The following is a 26,290-nucleotide window of genomic DNA, read 5'->3' on the forward strand; positions in this document are numbered from 1 at the left end:
CCTCTTGACTGAATATCTGAGGTGTTTGATTTGTCAATCTTTCCCAAAGCAGAATGAGTCAATGATGTGATGAAATCCTCAGCTACCAGTCTCCTTTGCATGCTGCAACAGCAAAACAAATTATGAGGGCTGAGAATCAAAGATCTCTGGAAATTCCAGGCTTGCTATTCCAAGATTTCCTACAATCAGGTTGTAAGTTTGCTTGCTGAGCTGGTAGATTTGTTCTCCAACATTCCGTCACCATGCTAGGAAACATCATCAGTGAGCCTCCGGTGAAGCATTGGTGTTCTGTCCCACTTGCCATCTATGTGTCTTTGTTTGTTGTGGTGGGTGATATCACTTCCAGTTCTGTTTCTGAGAGGATGGTACATGGGGTCCAAATGGATGTTTGTTAATGGAGTTCTGGTTTGAATGCCAGGCCTCCATTAATTCCTGTGTATGTCTTTGTTTAGCCTGTCCCAGGATGGATGTATTGCCATGTCCGTTTGTCCAATGTAACGTTTGTTGCATTCAAACCATTAACAAACTTATCAATTTGGACCCCATTTACCAACCTCTCAGAAACAGAACTGGAAGTGATGTCACCCACCATAACAGACCAAGATACATAAATAGGAAGTGGGACAGAACACCAATGCTTTGTTGGAGGCTGATGATGTTATCTAGTATGATGACAAAATGTCAGAGAACAAACCTACCAACGAGCAAACTTACAACCTGAGCTACAAACCTTCTCCAAAATTGCAAATATCCTACCATGTAACGATGGAGCCTAGAAAGCACTGTGTTTGATTCTTAGCGTGTGCTGATCTCTAGCAAGGCAGCATTTATCTAACTGAAACTATAGAAAGTTTCTGACAGGGTTTTCTTAGAACCAGAAAAAGTTAGTTAGAGATGTAACCTGTTTCAACCCAAGTATATAAAAGGGGGAATGGGCTAGGGAGAAAGAACACAAGGGAAGGTCTATAATCACATGGGATACAGGAGAGATTAGAGATTAAGTAACAAAAAGGATAGCATTGTGAGGCAAGACAGTGTGATAATTCAACAACAAAAGAAAATAAAATGGAATAATCATCGGTTGCATCTGGGTAACAAAAAGGGAGGAATGTTCTTGATCTGAAATGTTAAACTTAAGTGTTGAATCTGCAAGGATGCAAAGTGCTCATTTGGAGGGTGAGACACTGTTCCTTAAACTTTTATTGAGCTACAGTGGAACTGTTTAGGAAGCTGAGGACAGAGATAAGAATGGGAGATTTAATGTGTCAAGCAACTAAAACATCAAGGTCATGCTTAATAAGGGTCAGTGTGTTATTCACTACATGCAGAATATCTTGTAATCTCTTCATAATTATCTTTTGTTGAATATCATCTGAACCGGTTTTTTTTGACATAGATGGATTTTTTGTTGCTGGCATAAACCTGACTGAAGATTGGTGGTACATCCTGACTCATCTCCACAGCTCTTTGAAGAGACTGACTCTACCTAATTATGCATATTTGAGTGACTGGATTAAGAAGCAGGTCGCAGGACCCGGAAAGCACTGTTTTAATATAATTGCTGGAGATTTCATAAGAGCTGGCTACCTGGTGCCTGCTGTACTTTCTCTCAATAACATTGATGTAAAAATTGGCAGGTTTTACTGAAAAAACAAAGGAAGGTATTTTTGTGAGAAAATTGTGAGATGTCGTCTTGATCTGGTTAACTCTGTGCTGGAATTTGAGGTGGTGATGGTGGCATCGTTTGGCTGTGGCACCCTGTAACCAAGTAATGGCTTGAGGGGAGAGCTGCCAGCTTATCAAATGAGTGTGGGACTACAGGCAGCCAGCTGATCACCCCCCGAAAGATGAACTTACCTTCAAAGTTGGTAAACACCCTGGTGAAGGGTGTTGAAAATTGAGCCAGATTTATTGAGGGGAGGTGGGGAGTTCTATGTGGAACTATCTTCAGTGGGTGTGGGTGTCCTTTAAGAAAAAAATTAGAATCATAGAATCCCTGCAGTTTGGAAGTGTGCTATTTGGGCCATCGACTTCACACAGAACCCGTGAAAGTATCCTACCCAGCCCCAAATGCAGTCCCATCACTGTAAGCCTACCCTTCCCCAGACACTATAGGCAATTTAGCACTACCAAAATCTAGCTAACCTGCACATCTTTGGACTGTGAGAGGGAACTGGAGCACCTGGAAGAAACTCACAGACATTGGGAGAACATGCAAACTCCACACAGACAGTATCCGAGGGTGGAATTACTTGAACCAGGAGGACTTACTCACCCCAGCTTGGCAGTTAAGGCCTCCAAGATGATCAGTTCTGTAACCTCCTACCAAATTCTATGGCTGCTGGAAAAGGAACTTATGTAGGCAGTAATTGGCCAGTGAAGTGGCTTTAACCATGGGAGGGCAGGCCACCTGCTACCTCTCCACTGTGAGTAGAATCCAGGCAGAGGCAGAAGCCACTGTATGACGCCCTATTTCACCCCCAGTCTCCCACTGCCTTCCAACTGGCCAAAATTGCAAAATTTCAGCCTAAATCTATAATTTGCAGTTAAATTCAATTCCAGGAGTTAGAATTCATAACCTTGGACTATATTGTTGGATTTTCTGAATGGCAGGTGTGATGTTAAGTCCAATTTAAATTAGTTAGATGCACCTAAAAGACTTCCTGGCCACTGCCACTCTCCTCAAATCAGAGAATCATGCTGCAAAGTAGGAGACCATTTTGGTCCCTTCGTGTCAGCATTAGCTTTGTCAAAGAGTTATCCAACTAATTACTCTGAAGAAGACTCTTTAGCCACAAAGCATTAACTCTGTTTCTCTCTCTATAGATGCTGCTAGGCTTGCTGAGTTTGTCCAGCATTTTATGTTTCTATCCAATTAATCCCATCCCTGCTCTTTCCCCATACTCTTGCAATTGCTCTTCCATTTTATACATTCCACCAAATTCCCTTTTGAAAGTTATTGTTGGAAATAATTCTACCATTCTTTACGGCAGTGCATTCCAGATCTTCACATCTCAATGCAGAAAGAAAATTCTCCATTCTCACAACTCAAACAGCTGAAATGGCGACTGCTGCATTTCAGACCTTACCAAATGCAGAAAGGCATCTGTTGGACAAAACCTTAAGAGGCAGCCTATGTCTCAATTTATTTAATCATTAAAAACCAGTGGTTGACAAGTTTGTCCTGTTATTACAGCCAACACTTATCCTGATGCAACTAAATGCATCACTGCTACATCAATGTTGTGATTATTTCCTATATTGTACTCCATCAGAGGGAGTGCAGAATCCAGCTCACGAGTTCTGTTATTATGAGAAAATACTGAAAGTACTCAGCTCTGGCAGCACCTGCGGAAACAGAAGTGTTAGATATTAAATACAAAAACAAAAATTGCTGGAAAAGCTCAGCAAACCTGGCAGCATTTGTGGAGAAAAGTCAGAGTTAACGTTTCAGGTTGAGTGATCCTTCCACAAAACCAGAGATCTGGTTTACAGTATCTGGAGTTCTTCCGGTTTTTAGTTAGACTTCAATATTAGGTTTCAAGTTTCACGAGTCTTCATCAGAATTGAAGCCTATCAAAATGCCTATAACAGTTAACTTCCTCTCCCTTTTTAGTTACAATGAACAATGTACTGATCATCAAAAAAGATAAAAATAGGTGCAGCAATCGCTAACCAGTCATTATTATCTGTTCCAGAAACTCACAAGTACTCAATCTGTGATAAGCTGCAAAAGAAATATGCTTGCCAGAGAAATGTACTTGTGAGTGTTACATGTTGCTTTATTGCACAATAGTCTTTTGAAAAATAAAACACATGAACATATCTGATGTCTATGTTAAGTTACACAGGAGATCGTGTTTTCTCCCCATCTTCCTGAACACAATGAATGAAGTTATCTTTTAATCTCATGTTTGCACAAATACTAGCAGCTCCCCAAACTGTGACATTCTTCACATATCAGCAGAGAGAGTTATTGATGGGAGATTAATCGACTGTGAGGTGATCACCCACAGCTCACCATTTTTCAGCAACATCACTGGATATGGATCAGTGGGTGGAACCTTGGCCCACTATACTTAATACAATCAATTGTGACATTACCACTGTCATTAGGATATCATTTTAATAAGCTCTTACTTTATTTAAATATTTAAACTTTAGAACTTTCATGTAACACCATCACAGTCTCTTTTTTGACTTCACCATTGTGCCACTCCATTCCGAATTTAAAAACGCTTCATCCTTGCAATGAGACAAACTGAGTTCTTGTCTGTTTATCTCATTGATGAAACACTCCATGGAAAAAGTGGGGAATTCTTCCAGTATCATAGTCAGTCATCTTCCTGGAAGGGAAACCACCGAAAGAATTGGCTGATTGTTCATCTCATTCCTGTTGGAGGGGCTTTGTTTGTGTGCAAACTACCCAAGTTTGCCAACAGGATGATGATTTCTGCACTTCAAGAGTAATTTATTGCCAGCGAATCCTTTCGGAAATGCACGTCAGAGATGCTATTCACACCAACTTCTTTTGTAGAAAAATTGTAAAATCCTCATCACTAGAAATTCATTCTTTTTTCCCTCAAGGTTGAAACAGCTTCTTATATTTCCCATAAGCGGAGCTGCTGATGATCACTCTCACATTGGCCAAACCATCTTCTGGCAAAACATCTATTCCCTGCACAGTGGCTTCCTTATACAACCAGCTGAAATGATCAAAAGAAGTACTGTTACATGTTAGCATCTTTCCATTAGCCTCCACATGAGTTAACCCATTTCTCCATGTGCTCCTGAATAAATAATCTTTACTTATTCAATTATTAACTGTTTAACAACAGTCTTGCAAATGCGCCAATTTTCATGAGATTTGTTTCAAAGCCACGCACTTGGTGTAAGTCCTGCTTGTACTGAAATTTCTTTCTTACCTTAGTTGAGGCCCAGCCAAATCTACTTGAATAGTGAGGATCAGTTTTCCTGTTGCTTGTAGAACTGCCTCCTCAATTTTCTCTTTCAGTTCTTGCATGCCAAGGCCGTGAAGTGCAGAAACTGCAACAGCGTTTGGGTCTGTGTGTTGGTATCTTTAATAAATGGGGGAAAAAAAACATTCAGCTTTGCACAGAATCTGATCATAAATTAATGGGAAGGATGGTTAACATAATAACTTCAAACTGATAGAATAAACACCAAGAGACAGTGATGACAAGATAGCAGGCTTGTTATTCCTGAAGGAAGAGTCTGAATAAAGGCACAAAGAGATTTACCGGGACGTTACCGGGTACGGAAGGTTTGAGTTAGAAAGGCTGGATAGACTGGGACCCTTTTTACTGGAGATTGAGAGGTGACCTTACAGAGGTTTATAACATAACGACGGGTACAGATAGGGTTAATGATAGGTCTCTTTTCCCTAGGATGGATTTCAAGACCAGGGGGCATATTTTTAAGGTGAGAGGAGAGACATTTAAAAATGTCATGGGGAGGAATTTTTTACACAGAAGGTCATTCGCCTGAGGAATGAACTTCCTGAGGCAGTGTTGAATGTGGGCACAGTTACAACATTTAAAAGGCATTTAGAACAGTGCATGAATATGAAAGGTTTGGAGGGATATGGGCCACAAGCAGGTAGGTAGGACTAATTCAGTTTGGGATTATGTTCGGAATGGACTGGTTGGACCGAAGGGTCTGTTTTCCCGCTGTATGACTTTATGATTTCATAAAAGGCTTTCTTTTTCAAACCTGAATCCATCAAATTGTTCCAACAGCTAAATAATCCATCTTTTTTAGGGCCATTGCAGGTCAGATTCTTGTACTCACAAAATGAAAAAGTGGATAAAGATAGAGAAGAAATATTTCAGGTTACCTGCTGGAGAAAGAGAAACTTCGGAAGGGTTTCATTTTTTACCCTTCAACTAATATTTTTATTTCTGTTTCCAATCAATAAACACTTGTTTATTCATGGAATCCTGGCAGTGGTTATTTCCTAGAGAAATGTTAAGAGTTCATCTCAGCAAGAGCAATATTGACCTCAGATAACCATGTAATGCCGACTGCAGTGACTTGCAGGTTTGGTCAGAGCAGGAACAACAGGTACCAAACAACAATTCTGCAGAAATTGTGGCTGTTTTTATTGATGCAAAATCATTAATGACCAAATTTATTAAATTTAATTCTCAATTTTCCATTGTGGGACTTCAGTTCATGGACTCCAGTTGCTATGCCAATACAATTAGGTTATTCTACACAGCAACAGAATATTTCAGGTTATCTAATATTTTGAGATACAGATTTAGAATCTTTTTTAATGTGTAAACAATCAAAACACTGTCTCTGTCTCAAGTTAATTTTCTTTCATCTTCTATTCTCAGAAACATGGGGAATGATTCCTCATGTGGGACCAATAATACTTCAACCAATATCTTCATAGGAGTTGAGCTGGAGGTCTACTTCACAACAAGAGTTATTGCTACTAAGCTCAGTTGTGTCCTTATCTGCCAAGTATTAACTGTTTGCTCCCTGCCAAGTGAGGATCAGGATTCAGCTAACTCTTTCTTTCCTTAGAGAGAGGAGCTGAGGTCAATATTGCTCTTGCTGAGATGAACTACATTGGGATACTTCAGGGATCCAACCTGTTCCTATGACGCTGTATGACTATATGAAGCCCAGTGACCAACGATATACAAGTGGTTCTCCTATAATGCCGTAGTTGCATTCCAGTGAAACCTCACTTAATAGAAAACTGATCAATAAGAATATTGGGACTTATGGGAAAAGTGGGGCTCGGGGAGACTAGCAAAAAATATCACTCATGATCGCTCAAAACTCACTCAAAGGTCTAACAGAAAGTATAGCACAGCCTGAGTTAACGTTGAAGTCATATTTATTAACTAAAGTAAATTTAACACAGTACAGTTAAAAAATGTAAGAAAGCTGCTCTCTCCAGAGTATCTCACAGAAAACTGCTCTGTCAGTAGCTGACATTAGTGCATGCGCAGTTCGGCATGAAGGCCGGAGCTGGCATCGCACATGTGCGGGATGGCACAAAGGACAGCACCGGTGTCTCACAGAATGGCTAGAACACCAATGCATGCGCAGAATGGCATGGAGATTTTGGCACACATCAGCGCATGTGCAGAATGAAGCACGCATACTGAGCCCCACTGGAATCATGCTATTGCCAACGGAGGTAAGCATTCTCCAAAATACCGTTCCCTATTTCCTCAGTGACATTATAGCCAAATCATGTTGCCGAAACATGCGTTATCCCAGAACTACCTGTAGGCAAACTACTGAACTCTAAAACCTGACAACTTTTTACAAACAAATGCGTAATTTGTCATTACAATTTGGGATTGAAATCAATGTAGGCTCTTGTAAACATCTTAAGACAAAAAGGAAGTAATAAAGGTCATAGGCATGTGCATATTATAGCTGGTGTGTGTGTGTGTGTGTGTGTGTACATTAGAATGCTCTTACCCTTCCACGAGATCAATTTTATTGTGCACTTCAATAATGGAATCCAAGAGCTGGGTTGGGAGCTGGAGATTCTGGAGAACATTCAAGACGTTCACTTTTTGGTTAGTACTTTCAGGGTGACTAATGTCCCTGACATGAACGATTGCATCCTGGATACAGAAAGAAAGGGGGTAAAGAAATTAATAAATGTTCATATGAACTAAGTAATTAATGTAACTGCTGATTTCTTGTCTCTGTTATGGATAACAAACACAATCAATTACTGCCATGAGGTCTACAGTCATAAAATATTACAATGCAAATCATTTAACTTTCTTGTTACTGATTCAGTTACCAATGAAATAGCTTTTCCTTTTCAAGTTTCATAATTTTGAATACATCTGTTATATCACCTTTGATGTTCTTTGCTCTTGTGAGATTCCTAGCCTCGCTAATCTTGCTTCTTACCCCAAATATCTTGCTGAATCTCTTGTGTATTTTCTCCATGGCACTGACATCTATCCTAAAGTTGGTTTCCAAAATTAGACGCAATATTCTAACCAACCAAATACAATGGGTGCACTTTCTGAGGAATCACAATCACATTCAGATTCCCACTCTGCTTTTGTTTTAATGTTAAGAAAGAGCCCTGCATTTCTGACATGAGATTCCGGTTAGGGCCTTTTCAGAAATGCAGTGCCTACTTTAAATGTGACAGGTACCTCAGTGCAGGATAATTGGGGGAAGGCAGGTCACGTGCACTCTTTCCCACAGGGGTTAGTCATTATTGTGTCATTTAAATGTCCAGCTTTTTGGGCAGCCTCTGTGACAGTTTGTATGAAAAGGTAAGTAAACAAAGCAAATATGAAGTCTGGGTGCCAGATTCGTAAGAAGTAGGATGGGAGGCAGGCAGGGAACCAAGATACAAGGTGGGAAGGGGAGAGATTAAGGTAGGTTAGGACAGGCAAGATTGGATTGTTGGTTCTCAGAGGGGGAAGAGAAGTGCAGGAAGGTGGTTTGGATCCAAAGCTGGATAGAGGACTAGTTCTATGATGGGATCCAGTGATGTGTCTATTGGTGTGTGTGAGTGCGCACGCACGTGCGGTTAAATGTTGGATCCTGGATGGGGTTGTTCCGGTATTTTGGGATGTCAGTTTAATATTACTCAGGTGTTAGATGAGGTAATTAACTGCATTGGAACCTTCAGAAATTTTGATTTTCAAATGGTTTTAAATTCAGAGGGTTCCAGGTGAAGGGAAATTGTCCAGCAGAATTTTTGATTTCTTGGACAGTTTCTTAAGAGTCTACAACATTGGGAATTCTGCATTATCCTGATGTGCAACTCCCACTTCCACTGCGGAAGTGGCTATCTGACCATATTAAGAATGTCCTTTATATCTCAAAGTTTTGAAAGTAGTGTCAGATTATCTTAAACACTGCTTCCCCATACTATTGTAATAGGTGTTAAACCTGTGAGTATGATATCATAGTTATTGTAAAATAGCATTTCATCTAAGTTAACAAAAAGGAAGTGAAAATTTATCTTAAGCAGGTTTCAAATGAACACACGTTTTACTTTCATCCAGGAAGCTGTATGGACTCTTGGTCCAATATTCTTCGGATGAAATATGAAACAAAGGCCCCTTCTGCCCCCCTGTGTTTCCATAAAAGATTGCATGGCACTATTTCAATGAAAAGTAGGAAAATTATCCGCAGTGTCCAAGTTAATATTCATCCCTCAATTAACATCCCAAAAGTGGAAGTTTGATAACCATTAAACATTATTGTTCGTAGGCCCTACAACTATCTGCAATAAAACAGTGATAGCACTTCATAATGTATAGTAGCTAATGTGTAGTAGCTCAGGGCATCCCAAAGTTGTGGAAGGTGCTACATAAATGAAATTTTAAAAAAATGTGTTGCCAAATATATTCGCAATGGAAAACATAAGGTGCTCTACAAAAAAAAAGTTATCCCACCTTATTTGTGCTGAACATTTTATCTAAGATTGTAAGGAAATTTGTAAAGAGGACCATCCTTGGTGAGAAAATGGATGAGCCTCATTTAATTTATTTGCATATGAAACATGCTGATAAAGGACAGGAACAAAAGGAGTTCTGAAACACCAATGGCTTGTTCTTTGCCCTGCCAGTAAAATTGAAATATATACTCAGTTGTTGGTCATTCAAAGAATGTTTCTTGAATAGATCAGACAGGTAGGATGGACAAGGTATTTATGCTCAATGCTTTATAGATGCTTTACCGACTGATGGTATTAGGTGCAACACCAATTGTTGTACCCTGCCGAATTCTACTCCCCATTGGATTCCTGCTTGATAAAATGAGTCCCCCTTATCTCATGGGTAGCATAACGAAATAAACATTGCTTGGACCCTGTGTGTCTTTGCAGGGCATGATATGCTACAATTTATGGTTAACAAGTGAAGTGGGCAAGTGGCTTCTGATGTTACAAAAGCCTAATCCTCTTGTGCTCTCAAGAGCACCCCAGTGCTCTCAATTAGATTGCACTGCAATCCAGTTCTTGAATCTTAGCTGATTTTCAAACACAAGATCCTACTGGGCTGAGACCTGTCCTGGGACTTTCCTTGTCTACTAGTTTCAGTTCCCAACTAACAAAATCAGCGCAGTTAAAAATAAGATGTGTTAAAAAGATCACGGTTTGGTGGCTTTTAAAAGAATACCTGTGCCACCGGGGGAAAAAAAATGAAAATAAGACTTACTGAATGTGCCACATCCTCTAGAGTTGCTGAGAAGGATTCAATTAGGTTGTGGGGAAGCTGTGAAAGAAATCCAATTGTATCAACGTAAAGGACAGTCAAGCGGCTTGGCATCAAGCCGGCATGGGTGGTAACATCAAGGGTAGCAAACAACTGATTTCTTGGGTGAAGGCCTGAGTCTCCAGTCAGAGCTTTGATGAGGGTCGTTTTGCCTGAAATGCACAAGATTAGTGTTCGATTACTCTATGGTAGGAAGATAGATTTGTTTAATTCACATAAATACACAAAATAGAGCAAGTACCTCGCACCTACTCTGTTACTTATAGTTGATCTTGAGTATCAACTCCACTTTCTTGTTGGCTCTCCATATCCTTTCCTTTCTTTAGCGAAGAAAACTATTTCAGCTTTCAATGTATTCAGTGATGCTGAATCTATAAATCCTCTGGGGTACAGAATTCCAAAGTTTCACAAACTTTTGGGTGAAGAAACCTTTCCTCCTCTCACTCGCAAATGATCGACTCCTTATCTTGAGACTATAACCCCTTGTTCTAAATTCCACTTTGTTAAATCTCCTCATAATGTTAAATATTTCAATTAGATCACATCTCATTCTTCTAAACTCCATAGAACACAGATCCAACTTACTTCGACTATGCCACACTGTGTTTACACCAACATTGGTGATGGAGGAGAAATGTGCTATAGGTTGCAGGGAGTTGTTAAAGAAGAGAATTCAGAGGAAACTTAATTATCTGAATGTCATGGACGAGGAGTATTTTGTTCAGATAACTGAATGCCGGATAACACAGTTTGGCCAAGCACTGGGACCCTGTGATCTTGTTCGGACAGTCTGAAATTTGGACAATCGAATGCCAGATAATCGAGGTTCCTCTGTAATCACTATTTTCAGATTTGTGGAAACAACAACGAAGCATGCGCTCATCTCCATTCACTGATTTGAATGAGCAGAAACAATATTTTCTTTTTAAGAAACTTCAAGAGTCAGAAGAAACTATATTGCCTGGATTTTGTGCATTTTTTAAGCAGGAGAAAGTGAGGACTGCAGATGCTGGAGATCAGAGCTGAAAATGTGTTGCTGGAAAAGCGCAGCAGGTCAGGCAGCATCCAAGGAGCAGGAGATTCGACGTTTCGGGCATAAGCCCTTCATTCCTGAAGAAGGGCTTATGCCCGAAATGTCAAATCTCCTGTTCCTTGGATGCTGCCTGACCTGCTGCGCTTTTCCAGCAACATATTTTCAGCATTTTTTAAGCACCCTAGTGAACACTGAATAATCTTTCAGAAAAGAACAACAGGAGCAATTGCAGCCTGTTCATGACAAAATGCAGAATGGAAACTCACCACAGTTCGTGTAGCCCATGATAGAAATAATTGGGAACTCTCTGCGCTTCCGCTTAGTCCTCAGCAACTGTCGTTTCCTCCTTAGTTTTTCTAACACACCTCTAATCTTCAATTCCCTCTCCTTAAGAAGGCGCTGTTGAACTTCCATGAAGGTCTCACCTGAAATTAAGGCTTTGATTAAGACAAGTGAATGCATCGTCAACGTTTACAAAATTTGTTCTTTCAGCAAAGCCATCACTTGTTGTCCAACCCCAATTTGGGATGATGGCTTGCTTGGCCATTTCAAAGGGCAATTAAGAGTCAACCAACATTTCTATGGATCCGGAGTCACACCTAGTCTACAGCAGGAAAGGATGGCAGATTTTCTTCCCTGAACAAGTCAGTGTTTACAACAATAGAATATGCATTCCACAATAAAATCACCACTAAACAATTCTGAATGTTTATTTTGGTCTGAAAACCACTTATAAAATGTATTAAATTGAAAGGAATATTTAAATGTATGAAAATGTTTGACAATCAATTTATTGTCTGATCTGCACTATAGTACTGCAGTAAGTCTGATTAATAAGAGCAAGCTACCAAAATTAGAGCTAGGCCTGATACACTGTCAATAATCTACTAGGTCTGGGGAGAGAGATATGGAGAACCGATTCATCCTTTTTCTTAAAACCTTGGGAAGTCCCTATATCCTTTGATAATTAATAAAACCTAACATGAATACTAATATTGACTGATTGTAAATAAGAGCATTCAATAGTTGTTATAAATTTTACATTGAACAACAATGATGGGGGTGATGGTTAGATTGTCTCTTATAGACTCTCAGAGATATACAGCATGGAAACAGATCCTTCGGTCCAACTTGTCCATGCTGACCAGATATCCTAACTTTATCTGCTCACATTTGCCAGCACTTGGCCCATATCCCTCTCAAACCTTCCTACTGGTGATGGTCATAGCCTGGCATTTATGTGGCGCGAATGTCACTTGACACTTGTCAGTCCAAGCCTGGATATTCTCCAGATTTTGTTGCATTTGGCCACGGACTGCTTCTGTGTGTGAGGGGTTGCAAATGGTGCTGAGTATTGTGCAATCATCCCCATGTCTGACTTTATGATGGAGGGAAGGTTATTGATGAAGCAGCTGAAGATGGTTGGTCCTAGAACACTACACTGTGGAACTCTTGCACAGATATCCTGGAGCTGAGATGACTGACTTCCCACAAGAATGATCATCTTCCCATGTGTCAGATATGACTCTAACTACTGGAGAGTTTGCCCCATGATACCTATTGATTCCAGTTTTGCTTGGTCTCCTTGATGCCACACTCAGTCAAATGCAGCCTTGATGTCAAGGGCTGCCACTCTCACCTCACCTCTGGAACTCAGCTCTTTTGTCCATGCTTGAACCAAGGCTGTAATGGGGGTCAGGAGCTGAGTGGCCCTGGTGGAACCCAAACTGGGCATCACTGAGCAAGTTATTGCAGAGCAGGTGCAGCTTTATACTACTGTTAATATGATACCTTTCATCACTTTACTGATGGTCAACAGTAGACTGATATGGCGGTAATTTCTCCTGCTTTATATGTAGAGGACATACTTGGGAAGTTTTCCCACAGGTAGATGCCAGTGCTGTGACTGTTCTGGAATAGCTTGGCTAGGGGAGCAGCAAGTTCTGGAGCACAAGTCCTCAGTACTATTGCCGGAACGATGTCAGGGCCTGTAACCTTTGCAGTACCCAGTGCCTCCAACTGTTTTTTGCTATCATGTGGAGTGAATCGAATTGGCTGAAGAGTATCTGCAATGCTGGGGACCACTGGATAAGGCCTAAATGGATCATCCAATCGGCACTTCTGGCTGAAGATTGCTGCGAAGTGCTAAGCTCTTCCATCACTGACAATGGGGATATGTGTGGAGCTGCCTCCTCCAGTGATTTCTTTAATCATTCACCACCATTCACGGCTAGATGTGGTAGGACTGCAGTCCTTGGATCTGATCTGTTGGTTGTGGGATCACTTAGCTCTATCACTTGCTGCTTATGCTGTTTGGCACACAAATAGCCCTGTTTGGTGGCTTCACCAGGTTGACACCTCATCTTCAGGTATGCCTGATCCTGCTCCTGCACTCTCCATTGAAACAGGGCAGATCCCCGGTCGAGTGGGGAATATGCTGGGCCATGAGGTTACAGATTGTGCTGTAGTACAATTCTGCTGCTGTTGATGGCCCACTGCACTTCACACCCCCAGTCTTGAGGTGCCGGATCTGTTTGAAGTGTGTAACATTTAGCACATTAGTAGTGCCACAAAGCAAGGAGGTTATTTTCAACATGAAGGCAGGACTTCGTCTCCACAAGGACAGTGTGGTGGGCACCCTTACCAAGACTATCATGGACAGATGAATTTGCAGCTGGCAGATTGGTAAGGATGAGGTCAAGTATGTTTTTCCCTCTTGTTGGTTCCTTCACCACCTGCCGCAGACCCAGTCTAGCAACATATCCTTTAGGACCTGACCAGCTTGATGAGTAATACTGCTGCCAAGCCACTCTTGGTGGTGGACACTGAAACCACTCACCAAGTACATTTTGTTCCCTTGCCATCCTTAGTGCTTCCTCTCAGTGTTGTTTCACATTGAGGAGTAACGATGCTTCAACTGAGGGAGGACGGTATGTGATGATGTTAAACTTGAAACCATGAGACCTCATGGGATCCAGAGTGAATGTTGAGGTTTCCCAGAGCAACACCCTTCCAACTGTATACCACTATGCTGCCACCTCTGCTGGGTCTCTCTTGCCAGTGAGACAGGACATATCCAGGGATGGTGATGGTGATTTCTGGGATATTTTAAGATGCAATTCCTTGAGTATGACTATGTCAGGCAATTGTTTCACTAGACTGTGAGACAGCTCTCCCAATTTTGGCACTAGCCTGCTGATGTTAATGTGCAGGACTTTGAAAGGTTGACAGGCTATTTCTGCCATTATCTTTTCCTATAACTAGGTGAATGCCAGGTGATCCATCTGATTTCATTTCTTTGAGACTTTGTAGTGATTGATCCAGGTGAATGGCTTGCTAGGCCATTTCAGAGGGCAGTTGAGAGTCAACCACATTGCTGTGGGTCTGGAGTCACATGTAGGCCAGACCAGGTAAGGTTGGCAGATTTCCTTCCCTGAAGGGTATTAGTGAACCAGATGGGTTTTTCCGACAATCGACAGTGATTTTAATGGTCATCAGTAGATTCTTAATTCCAGGGTTTTGTTTTAATTGAACTCAAATTCCACCATTAGCCATGGCAGGATTCCAACCTGGGTCCCCAGAACATTATCTGAGTCTCTGGATAATACCTCTAGGGCACCACTTTCATGCTGTTGTGCGAGAAATAAAATGGTGAATATATTAGTAGAATCCGAGGCCCAGAGTAGTTGGAGATAAAATAACAGAGTGGGAATCTGTTATGTTTCTCTTATTCTGGTTGAGTTTGGTATTAGAATATTATAGGCCAATAACAATATGTTTGAGGAGTTAAAGAACCTGAACTCGAAGTGGCTGTAGGGAATATATAACCACATTGTAATTGGGTAGCTCCAATACAAGTGAAGTAATGACTGGTTAACTTGATCTCCAAAGGACTTTCTGTGCAGCAACAGTATAAGAAAGGGTGTTCTGAGCAGAAATTGTGAAAGTATTGTGTGTCGCATTGGCAAGGGAAATTATACAGAGGCCACAATTCTACACAGTGTAGTGGTAGGCTGCTGTTCTTTGATACCACTGTTCATCATTACTGCATCAAGTCTTACCTAAACTGCATTGAATTTGACTGCTTTTACTTTCATTTCAAGACCTGTATGTGAAGGAAGTTAAATAGTTAGTTTTGTCAGACACCTCCTAACTCAAATACAAACCAATGGCATCAATTTTTTTTGTCTTTTATAATTCTAGAGTAGCATGGAGGCTCAGTGGTTAGCACTACTGCCTTACAGTGACAGGAAACCAGGTTCAATTCCAGCCCTGGGTGACTGTCTGTGTGGAGTTTGCAAGTTCTCCCTATGTCTGCTTGGGTTTCCGTTGGGTGCTCTGGTTACCTCCCACATTCCAAAGATGTGCAGGTTGGGGAGGGGTGGGGGTAAGGGGGGTTGGCCATGCTAAATTGCCCATAGTGCCCAGAGATGTGCAGACTAGATGGGTTAGCCATGGAAAATATGGGCTGAAGGGGATTGGGTGAGATGCTCTTTGGGTGACTGGTGCAGACTCGATGGGCCGAATGACCCCTTTCCATACTGTAGGGATTCTATGTGGAAAGCATGTGTTTATTTCACATTTGGGAGATGTGGTAAATAGCATTTAGCTAAGACCTTTATGTGAGGTAGCAATGTTCCTCTACAACTGTACTGACATTTCAACCAGAGGTTTCCAATTGTAAATTTAGCTGAAGGAGTCATCCTCTTCCATTTGAATTAAATCTTTTTCTCAACCCAAATCCAGAATTTTATTTCTTATTTGTTCATGGGACACAAGCCTCATTGGCAAAACTAGCATTTGAGGGCCACCCTGACTTCCCTTGGGAAAAGAGAGGGTGATGAGCTGCTTTCTTGAATTCTGCAGTCTATCTGGTGGGTAAATCCACGGTATTGCTAGGAAGGGAGTTGCAGGATTTTGACCCAGTGACAGTGAAGGAATGATGACATTATGTATGGATGGTCCTTGATTCATATGGTTTCACCATCACACTGATTTTACTGTACTACCTCGGATTCCAATAATGTGCACCTGATTTGTGATAACGCAATTCTTACCCTCTCCCAGCGGTGCAGAGATATAAATAAGTGTCAAGCTCAGCATCCCTGGGTTAGTTCCTACTCATTCACCTGTTTTTGCTTTGCCTGCCTCAATTTAGGCTGGATAAGATCCACAAGGATACTCAAAGCAACAAAGAAGCAGTCTGATGATCCTCAACCTTCACCTTCAGGAGCTGCAGATGAGTCAGATAAGGATCCACAGTCTTCCACCTCCAGATACACAATCTTGTATATGAAGCCTTACAAGCATGAAAATACATTCCTTTTGCATATTTTCTTGCCTATTTTTAATTTTATATTAACTTTGTTCATAGTCTGTACTTGTTGATGTTCCAAGAATGCTCCAACATTTACATGGGTTTTGATGAGAATATGTTTCAAACAACGCAATCTTGCTTAAATGAGATAATTTTCAGTAATGCAACTATTGCATTAAGCATGGACTCTTTGCAGTTGAAAGTTTATAATATGCTTATTGGAAGGGAACTTGCAATTAGTGATGTATCCATGTAGTAATTGCCCTTGTCTCTAGAGGTCACAGGTTTGGAAGATGCTGCCAAAGAAGTCTTGGTGAACCATTGCAGTGCAGCTTAAAGACAGTAGTATTGCCATCACTGTGCTTTAGCGTTATGTGAGAGTTAATGCTTTGCCCTGGATGGTGTCAAGCATCTTCGGTGTTGTTGGAGAAGCACCAATTCAGAAAAGTGACAGTATTCTATTACATCCATGGCTTGAACTTTGAGGCTGTAGGAAAACCTTGAAGCCAATCTATACAATTCACAGACGTGAAGTGACAACATTGGTTGTGGAGTTTGAATGAAGTGATTGATGAGCAACCATCAATACCAAAGATCACCCACAACAATTTTGGCACAGCAACTTACTCCAAGGCATTTCACAACATTGGAACTGAAACAGTAGTAATGAGATTGGGTAACTTTTACTGAGATTAGTAAAAACTAGGATATAATAGTGAGGCAGAGGCGGAAAGCAGAGATTCACTAGAATGGTACAAAATACTAGAAATAAGGATTAAAATTAAAATGCTGGAATTACTGAGAGGAACAAGCAGTATGTGAGATAGACAGAAGTCAAGCACATTAGAATTAGAGATTGTTGACCAGCCCTTTAACACTTTCACTCCCAAGTTCTGGAATGATGAAACAATTTTTCGTTTAACAGCTCCCTTTCATCGGGTGATGAGCTATCCTACAACAGTGTTTACTTTATCAAAGACGAAGCTGAGTATCTTCCAGCTAATATTAAGTTAAGTGTTAACTAATACTTAAAATATTGTGGGAAGTGCAATCATCAAATCCACATTGCAATAACACTTAATCAGCATCACAAGAGTGCAGGAAATTGGATCAATGATTATGGTCAATACTCCTGTATGACAAATGTATGATGCAGTCGGAATATTACCTGACCCCATTATGTACCTGGATCCACCACCTTGCTGGTCTAAATGAGCCATTTCATTTTTCAGCTGAGACCTGCCAAATGAGGGCAAAACATTATTCAATTGAAATTCCACTATACTCTTCATTGGAAGTAGTTACATTTCTGCAAAGCCTGTTTGGAACAGGCTGCTGCAAGACTTAGCCAAAATAGGACATTTATAAAAACAAAACTGGTGATTTAAAAGGACAAATTAAAGTTTTCAAAAATAATCTGTGTATTCTACCACATCCACAGCAACAACATGTAGCAAACTACGTCCTTTTTATAAAAATGAGGATGCGATGCCACTTCATGCTACTGTGCTTTGGCATAGAATCTCTTACATGGGATTGCTTCAGCAAAGCACTATCAGGCAACTGAGAAACTCAAATAAATTAGATAATATTATATTATGAGGCCATTGGGTTTTGGGAATGGAATGCAGGATCAGGGTGGAGACACATAGCAGCAGTTATGAAGCATACATCCACACTGAACTGGTGTTGCCGGAATTCTATGATTTTTAATTGCAAGCAAAAGATTAATTCATCAGCTTGTTCCATGACTGATGAAGTTTTATAAAACAACTTTCATTCGAGAACTATATATTGAATGTGTTGTTATTGAGATGAACAGGCATGTCTGCGCTGGACAAAATCATTGATTTTTCAACTTAAATCCTGTTCTCAGATCCAATGGAAAGCAAAGCAATTAGTTGGCAACATGCCCAAACATTTTCCCACTTAGAAAATTAGAAACACACCCTTGCAACAGCTGAGTGACAGCCAAAATCTGAATGCTTATTTACAGATTGTGTTGTGCACTGGAATGCAAATTAAGAAGTGATTCGATGGGCCAAAGGATTTCTTTCATATTATATGATTCAAAGTGGATTGTGCTATGTAAATTCAGTTTTCTTTTAATTCTTCAAATGGAAATAGTGAGCTGACAAATCATTTTAATAGGCAAAAGTGAGTACTGCAGATGCTGGAGATTAGAATTGAGAGTGTGGTGCTGGAAAAGCACAGCAGGTCAGGCAGCATTCAAGGAGCAGGAGAATCAACGTTTTGGGCAAAAGCCTGTCATCAGAAATGAGGCTGGGAACCTCGGGTGGAGAGATAAATAGGAAGGGGGTGGGGGTGGGGTCGAAAGTAGCTGAGAGTGCAGGAGGTGGATGGAGGTGGGGGTAAAGGTGATAGGTCAGAGGGGAGTGTGGAGTGGATAGGTGAGAAAGAAGATGGACAGATGGGCCGGGTCATGAGGACGGTGCTGAGCTGGAAGGTTGCTACTGGGGTAAGGTGGGGGAGGGGAAAATGAGGACACTGATGAAATCTACATGGATGCCATGGAGTTAGAGGGTCCTGAGGCAGAAGATGAGGCATTCTTCCTCCAGGTGTTGGGTGGTAAGGGAGTGACGATGGAGGAGGCCCAGGACCTGCATGTCCTTGGCAGAGTGGGAGGGGGAGTTGAATGGTGCGGGTGTTCCAGAGATCTAAAGTGAGGAGGACAGTTTGTTATAATTAAGTATATCACTGACATCTTCTATGATAATAATCAATGTGATGCAGTTAAAGTTTTAGAAGTGTTGTAGGAGATTGAACCCTTACCTCAAATACGGAATCTCAGCCAACGCTATCTGCAGTTTAGCTTCTTTAGTTCGGGCATTAAAACGGAAGATGTGAAGGACGACTGAGTACCTATCAAACACTTTCACACCCCAGGCAGATTCTAACTCTTTCTAGAAGAATCAAAAGGAAATATTTCACTTATTTGCCTTTTACATAGATTAAAATCAACACAATGAAATGCCCAAAAGGCACAATGGATCACACGGCCTCTATCAGCACTGCCTGATTCTACAACACTAGAACAAAGGGTGGTATGAGTATTTTTGGAAAAACATTTTAAAAGCTTATTTATGAAATATAGGTCAGCAGTTATTTCCTCTCACCATTTGTTCTCGAGAAAGTGGCAGTGAGTTGCCTTCTGTAACTGCTGCTGTCCATGCAGTGTGGGCACACTGAATGCTGTTAGGAAGGAATTTGGTTCCAGATTTTTGAATCAGAGAAGAAATGACAAAATATTAGGATGGCATCTGACTTGGAGGGAAATGTGCAGGTGGTGCTGTCCTCCTTTTTCTAGGTAGTGGAGATGATGGATTTAGAGATGCTACCAAAAGGCCTTATTGCTGCATTGCACCTTGTATATGGTAAACACTGCTGGCACATGCATCAATAGGGAGGGTTTGAATGCTTAGGTTGCTGGATGGGTACTAATTTAGTTGGCTCCATTCTCCTTGGCTTTGAGCTTCTGGATTATTGTTCCACGTTCTTCCAATCAAATGGAGAGTATTGCATCACACTCCCTTCATGTGCTTTATAGTTGGTAGTCAGCTTTCAACTGTCAGGTAAGTTAGTTACATCAGAATTTCCAGTTTCTGGCCTGCTTTGTAGCTACAGGCAGGTCCTATTTAATTTCTGGTCAATGGCGCCATGACCAAGACTAGAGGATTGTTATTCTAGTCTCACAGTTGTTGAAATTAATGTTATATGGTAGCTTCAATGCACAGAATTTAATCAGCTTTCTATTACTTTGTTTAAAGATACATATTTCCTTTTTGGTTTTCCCCAATCTCTTTGCTAAAGGTGCAGATTACACTAGTATACTGTTCCTTCAGCTTTGGTTTTTGTCCAAATGTGTAAGCCCAACTAGTGAGACTGAATGATAGAATCACATCGAGGGCTGAAAGGTTTATCCTGCGCTGCAATATTCTATGTTCTATATAATGCAGAAGAGTCCCTTCAGCCCATCGAGTCTGTATAGCCAAAAATAATCTATTACTTGGACTAGTCTCATTTTCCCACACTAGGCCCATAGACTTAAATGTTACAACACTTCAAGTGTCCACCCAAGAATGTTTTGAAGGTTGTAAGGTTAACTGCCTCAACTACCTTCCCAGGCAATGCATTCCAGACCCTGACTATACACTGGGTGAAAACTAATTCCTCAGACCCCTCTAAACATTCATCCCTTCACTTTCAAAGTGAACAGTGTTGACAGGCTATTCAAGCTTGGGGTGAATTACAACCAAGTCTGATTATGTGGTCACCTGATGACCACAAACTGCATTTTTCAGTGGCCAATGATCGCTGGCTAATGTTCAGAAACAGGAACACTATCTGAATTTAAGGCCAGCTATGGCATCCCAACTATTTCAGGGCAGTGATGAGTCAGCATAAAGATCAACTTAGGTCAGCCTAATGACTCCGTTTCGCACTCCCAGAACGTGCTGTTCATTTTCCCCTGGATTTGGAATAGCAAGATATTAATACTTTTGTCTGAGCATAATGTATTTGAAATATGTTGCTGTTTCATTCTCGAAATACATACTTAACCCATCCTTGGTATAATAACTCCAAAACTGTACAGAAAATGACAAATTAACAGGAACTGGGGAGTAGCTTAATGCATTTTTTGAATCTCTGCCAATTGAAGATACTGTATGAATGATCTGACCATCAATTCTCTGCTTTGCAATTTAATCACATGGTGAAAGTACTGTCAATTATATATAATTCAGGACATTATGATGAGTTATTACTTTTACATCATACTCTGCTTGGGTGAAAGTTCTTTACCTCAGATGATGCAGACAGCCGCTCAACATTCATAAACACTGCTGTAACTTGTGGCAAACTTTTTAATTTTTCTGTAAAACAATAGCATTATTGTAATATATTAGCACTTAATTTTCTGCAACTGTTTGGAACATAATGAAGCTATGAAAGATGTTACTTACTGTTTTTTACTGTAACAAAGCATTGCAAAAATAGCTTTATCAAATAATTGTACATTTTATTCAAAGTACTTAACTGTACCCACAGCCTATATGTTTCACAACATCTTATATACATTGCATGGGACAAAATTAGAGACGTGATAAAGTATATATATTTTCCTGATCACAGATTTTAAATTATTTTTTCTGTTCAACCTGTGGGACAGTGGCATTGCTGGCTGGCCAGCATTTATTGCCCATCCCTACTTGCCCTTGAGAAGATGGTGCTGAGCTGGATTCTCGAACTGCTGCAATCCAAGTGCCATAGGTTAACCTATCATATCTTGAAGGAAAGAATTCCAGGATTTTTACCCAACAACAGTGAAGGAACAGCGATATATTTCCAAATCAGGATGGTGAATGGCTTGGAGGGGACCTTGCAGCTGGTGGCGTTCCCAAGTATCTGTTGCCCTTGTCCTTCTAGGTCCTTCTCGATGGAAGTGCTTATGGGTTTGGAAGGTACTGTCTAAGGATCTTTGGTGAACTTCTGCAATGCATCTTGTAGATAGTACACACTGCTGCAAGTGAGTGTTGGTGATGGAGGGAATGGATGATTGTGGATATGATCCCAATCAAGTGCACTGCTTTGTCCTGGATGGTGTCAAACTTTTTGAATGTTGTTGGAGCTGTACCCATCTCGGCCAAGTGAGGAGTATCCCAATACACTACTGACTTCTGCCTCATAGATGGTGGACAGGCTTTGGGGAATCGAGAGGTGAGTTACATGCTGCAGTATTTCTAGCTTCTGACTTGCTCCTGTAGTCACCATGCTTATTTGGCAAGTCCAGTTGAGTTTCTGGTCAATGATAACCTGCAGGATGTTGATAGTGATGGTAACACTATTGAAAGTCAAGGGGTGGTGGTTAGATTGTATCTTATTGGTGATGGTCATTGCCTGGCATTTGTGTGGTGCGACTGTTACTTGTTACTTGTCAACCAAGCGTGGATATTCTCCAGGACCTGTTGCATTTGAATAGGGACTGCTTCAGTATCAGAGGAGTCACAAATGGTGCTGAACATTGTGCAATCATCAGCAAACATCCTACTTCTGACCTTATGATGGAGGGAAGGTCATTGATGAAGCAGGTGAAGATGGTTGGCTTAAGACACTAACTTGAAGAACCCCTGCAGAGATATCCTGGCGCTGAGATGACTGACCTCCTATAACTACAACCATCTTCCTATGTGCCAAGTCTGACTCCAACTAGCAGAGAGTTTGGCTAGGGGAGCGGCAGGTTCTGGAGCACATACCTTGAGTACTATTGCCAAAATGTTATCCGGGCCCATAGCCTTTGCAGTATCCAGTGCTACCGATATCAAATGGAGTTAATTGAATTAGCTGAAATGCACCCTAGTATTGTGGAATAAGATACAAAAAGTAATTTCTTAACAACTGGAAAACCCTACATAAAACTACATTGGATTGCCATTTTAAATGACACCTTTCAAGATGTTATTTAGAAGCTTGTGTATTTTAGTTCCACACCTTATTATTAAGAAAGTCAATCAAATTACCTGTAAGCAACTGAAAGTTGCCTTTGCCAAAGATGAGTTTGCTGTCTGGAGTTTTTGTAGAAAGAATAACCTTATCAACAACATGCCAGTTGGGCAGGGTGTTCACAAGAGCAACTGCTTCATCCATCTGAAGGTCACCTTGTGAAGAAAGAAAGGTCAAAATTGAAACAGCAGCATCTAAACAGTGAACAATGCTGTAGCGGTTGGTCTGCTATGTTACAGCATTGCCAGAATATGTCAGAGGACAAATGCTGATTTATCATCTCCTTCATTAAAATATAATAAAACAATGAAAATGTCAATCTATATTTAAAAAAGTGTGAATATGTTTGAAATCTGAAATAAAAAAAGATGATGTTGGAAATGTTCAGCAGAAAAGGCAGCATCTGTGGAGGGAGAAACAGTTAATATTCTATCAGAGGTCCCAGACTTGAAATGCTAACTCTGGCTCCCATTTAGACACTGCTGAGTATTTCCAGCATTTTCTGTTTTAATTTTACAATTCAAAAACCAATCCATATAACAGATCACCAAAAATATTTTTTAAAAATTTAAAGTATTATTAAAGGAGGGAGTATTTGACAAACTGCAAGGGGCAAGAAAGCCTACAGTTTTGAAGAAAGAAGGAATTTTAGTTGGAGATTACACGATAGGTCAGTGCTGATTAATGCACTTGTGCAATAACACAAACAATATTCGACACTAACTTTATAATATGTGCACTGGAGCCCAAACTCATTGAATGTCACAGACCATTTGGCTGCTTGAGCTCCACAGTTAAGGTCATGCCCTTGCTCACTTCTTTTTAAAATTTAAAACAAGTACCAATTCCTTCTTAAATAATTAATGAACAATGTACTTGGGCGGCACGGTGGCACAGTGGTTAGCACTGCTGCCTCACAGCACTAGAGACCTGGGTTCAATTCTCGACTCAGGCGACTGACTGTGTGGAGTTTGCACGTTCTCCTTGTGTCTGCGTGGGTTTCCTCCGGGTGCTCCGGTTTCCTCCCACAGTCCAAAGATGTGTGGGTCAGGTGAATTGGCCATGCTAAATTGCCCGTAGTGTTAGGTTAGGGGTATGGGTGGGTTGCGGGTCGGTGTGGACTTGTTGGGCCGAAGGGCCTGTTTCCACACTGTAAGTAATCTAATTTACTTTGCTCCAAAGCCAGTTTGTTACCGAAAGTAAATTCCACATAGATATACAGCACGGAAACAGACCCTTTTGTCCAACTCATCGATGCCGACAGATATCCCAACATAATCTAGTCCCATTTGTCAGCATCTATCCCTCCAAACCCTTCCTATTCATATACCCACCCAGATGCCTTTTAAATGTTGCAATTGTGCCAGCCTCCACCACTTCCTCTGGCAGCTCATTCCATACTCGTACCACTCTCTGCATGAAAAGGTTGCCCGTTAAGTCTATTTTATATCTTTCCCCTCTCACCCTAAACCTATGCCCTCTAGTACTGGGCTCCCCCACCCCAGAGAAAATACTTTGTCGATTTATTCTATACATGACCCTTTATAAACTTCTATAAGGTTAACCTTCAGCCTCAGATGCTTCAGGGAAAACAGCTCAAGACTATTCAACTTTCCCTATAGCTCAAATCCTCCAACCCTGGCAACATCCTTGTAAATCTTTTCTGAAGTCTTTCAAGTTTCACAAATCCTTCTGATAGGAAGGAGACCAAAATTGCACATAGTATTCCAAAGTGGCCCAACCAATGTCCTGTACAGCTGCAACATTACCTCCCAACTCCTATGTTCAATTTCCTGACCAATGAAGAAAAGCATGCCAAACTCCTTCTTCACTATGATTCTACTTTCAAGGAACTATGAACCTGCACTCCAAGGTCTCTTTGTTCAGCAACACTCCTGAGGACCTTACCATTAAGTGTATAACTCCTGCTTAGATTTGCTTTCCCAAATGCAACACCTCACATTTATCTAGATTAAATTCCATCTGCCTCTCCTCAGCCCATTAACCCATTTGATCAATCTGAGGTACTTTTTTCGCTAGGAGGAAGTGAGGACTGCAGATGCTGGTGTACCAGAGTTGAAAAATGTGATGCTGGAAAAACACAGCAGGCCAGGCAGCATCCGAGGAGCAGGAGAATTGACGTTTCGGGCATAAGCCCTTCTTCAGTACTTTTTTCGCTGTCCAATACACATCCAATTTTAGTGTCATCTGCAAACTTACTAACTATACCTCGTATGTTCACATCCCAGTCATTTATATAAATGACGAAAAGTAGTGGACCCAGCACCGATCCTTGTGGCACTCCACTGGTTCACAGGCCTCCAGTCTGAAAAACAACCTTCCACTAGCACCCTCTGTCTTCTACCTTTGAGCCAATTCTGTGTCCAAATGGCTAGTTCTCCCTATATTCTAGGAGATCTAACTTTGCTAACCAATCTCCCATGGGGAACCTTGGTCGAACGGCTTACGAGCAAGTCCATATTGATCACATCCATCGCTCTGCCCTCATCAATCCTCTTTGTTACTGCTTAAAAAAAAATCAATCAAGTTCATGAGACCTGATTTCCCATGCAGAAAGCCATGTTGACTATCCCTAAACAGTCCTTGCTTCTCCAAATACTTGTAAATCTTCTCCCTCAGGATTCCCTCCAACAACTTGCCCACCACCGACGTCAGGATCACTGGCCTATAGTTCCCTGGCTTGTCCTTATCACGCTTCTTAAACAGTGGTACCACTTTAGCCAACCTCCAGGCTTCGACACCTCTCCTGTGACTATCAATGATACAAATATCTCAGCAAGGGGCCAACAATCACTTCCTTAGCTTCCCACAGAGTTCTAGGGTATACCTGATCAGATTCTGGGGATTTATCCACCTTTATGCATTTCAAGATGTCCAGCATTTTCTCCTCTGTATTATAGATATTTTTCAAGCTGTCACCATCTATTTCGCTACATTCTATATCTTCCACATTTTAATCATTTTCTGTGCAAGGAAGAATTTTCTAACATCCCCTTCAATTCTTTTGTGATTTTCTTAAGCTTGTGCCCACTCAATAGTCTGTCATCAGTTAAAACAGTCGAGCATGATTTATGTATTGAAATCATGAAGTCCTGTAACATGCTTTATCTTTGTAGCTCTAGTGAAAATATGGTCTTTCTTCACTTTAAT

General features: G+C 40.9%; 2 protein-coding genes across 6 annotated transcripts in view; one reads left to right on the forward strand and one right to left on the reverse strand.

The window, feature by feature from the left end:
* The window catches only part of LOC132816539 (PI-PLC X domain-containing protein 1-like), a 27,387-nt gene extending 23,562 nt beyond the window's left edge, over positions 1-3,825 (forward strand). For all 5 annotated transcript variants that reach the window (XM_060826265.1, XM_060826264.1, XM_060826263.1 and 2 more), the window contains one exon: positions 1,397-3,825. In XM_060826265.1, the coding sequence (XP_060682248.1) occupies positions 1,397-1,647 (251 nt within the window). In that variant the 3' untranslated portion in view covers positions 1,648-3,825. The remainder of the gene's footprint in view (positions 1-1,396) is intronic.
* gtpbp6 (GTP binding protein 6 (putative)) overlaps positions 3,139-26,290 on the reverse strand; it is a 27,670-nt gene continuing 4,518 nt past the window's right edge. The window contains exons 2-10 of the mRNA XM_060826261.1: positions 23,137-23,274; positions 21,422-21,492; positions 19,391-19,521; positions 17,766-17,836; positions 11,547-11,705; positions 10,191-10,399; positions 7,471-7,619; positions 4,926-5,078; positions 3,139-4,706 (exon numbers count right to left, since the gene is read on the reverse strand). Of these exons, the coding sequence (XP_060682244.1) occupies positions 4,583-4,706; positions 4,926-5,078; positions 7,471-7,619; positions 10,191-10,399; positions 11,547-11,705; positions 17,766-17,836; positions 19,391-19,521; positions 21,422-21,492; positions 23,137-23,274 (1,205 nt within the window). The 3' untranslated portion in view covers positions 3,139-4,582. The remainder of the gene's footprint in view (positions 4,707-4,925; positions 5,079-7,470; positions 7,620-10,190; positions 10,400-11,546; positions 11,706-17,765; positions 17,837-19,390; positions 19,522-21,421; positions 21,493-23,136; positions 23,275-26,290) is intronic.

This window comes from Hemiscyllium ocellatum, chromosome 6, assembly GCF_020745735.1.
Source record: "Hemiscyllium ocellatum isolate sHemOce1 chromosome 6, sHemOce1.pat.X.cur, whole genome shotgun sequence".
NCBI classification, from domain to species: domain Eukaryota; kingdom Metazoa; phylum Chordata; class Chondrichthyes; order Orectolobiformes; family Hemiscylliidae; genus Hemiscyllium; species Hemiscyllium ocellatum.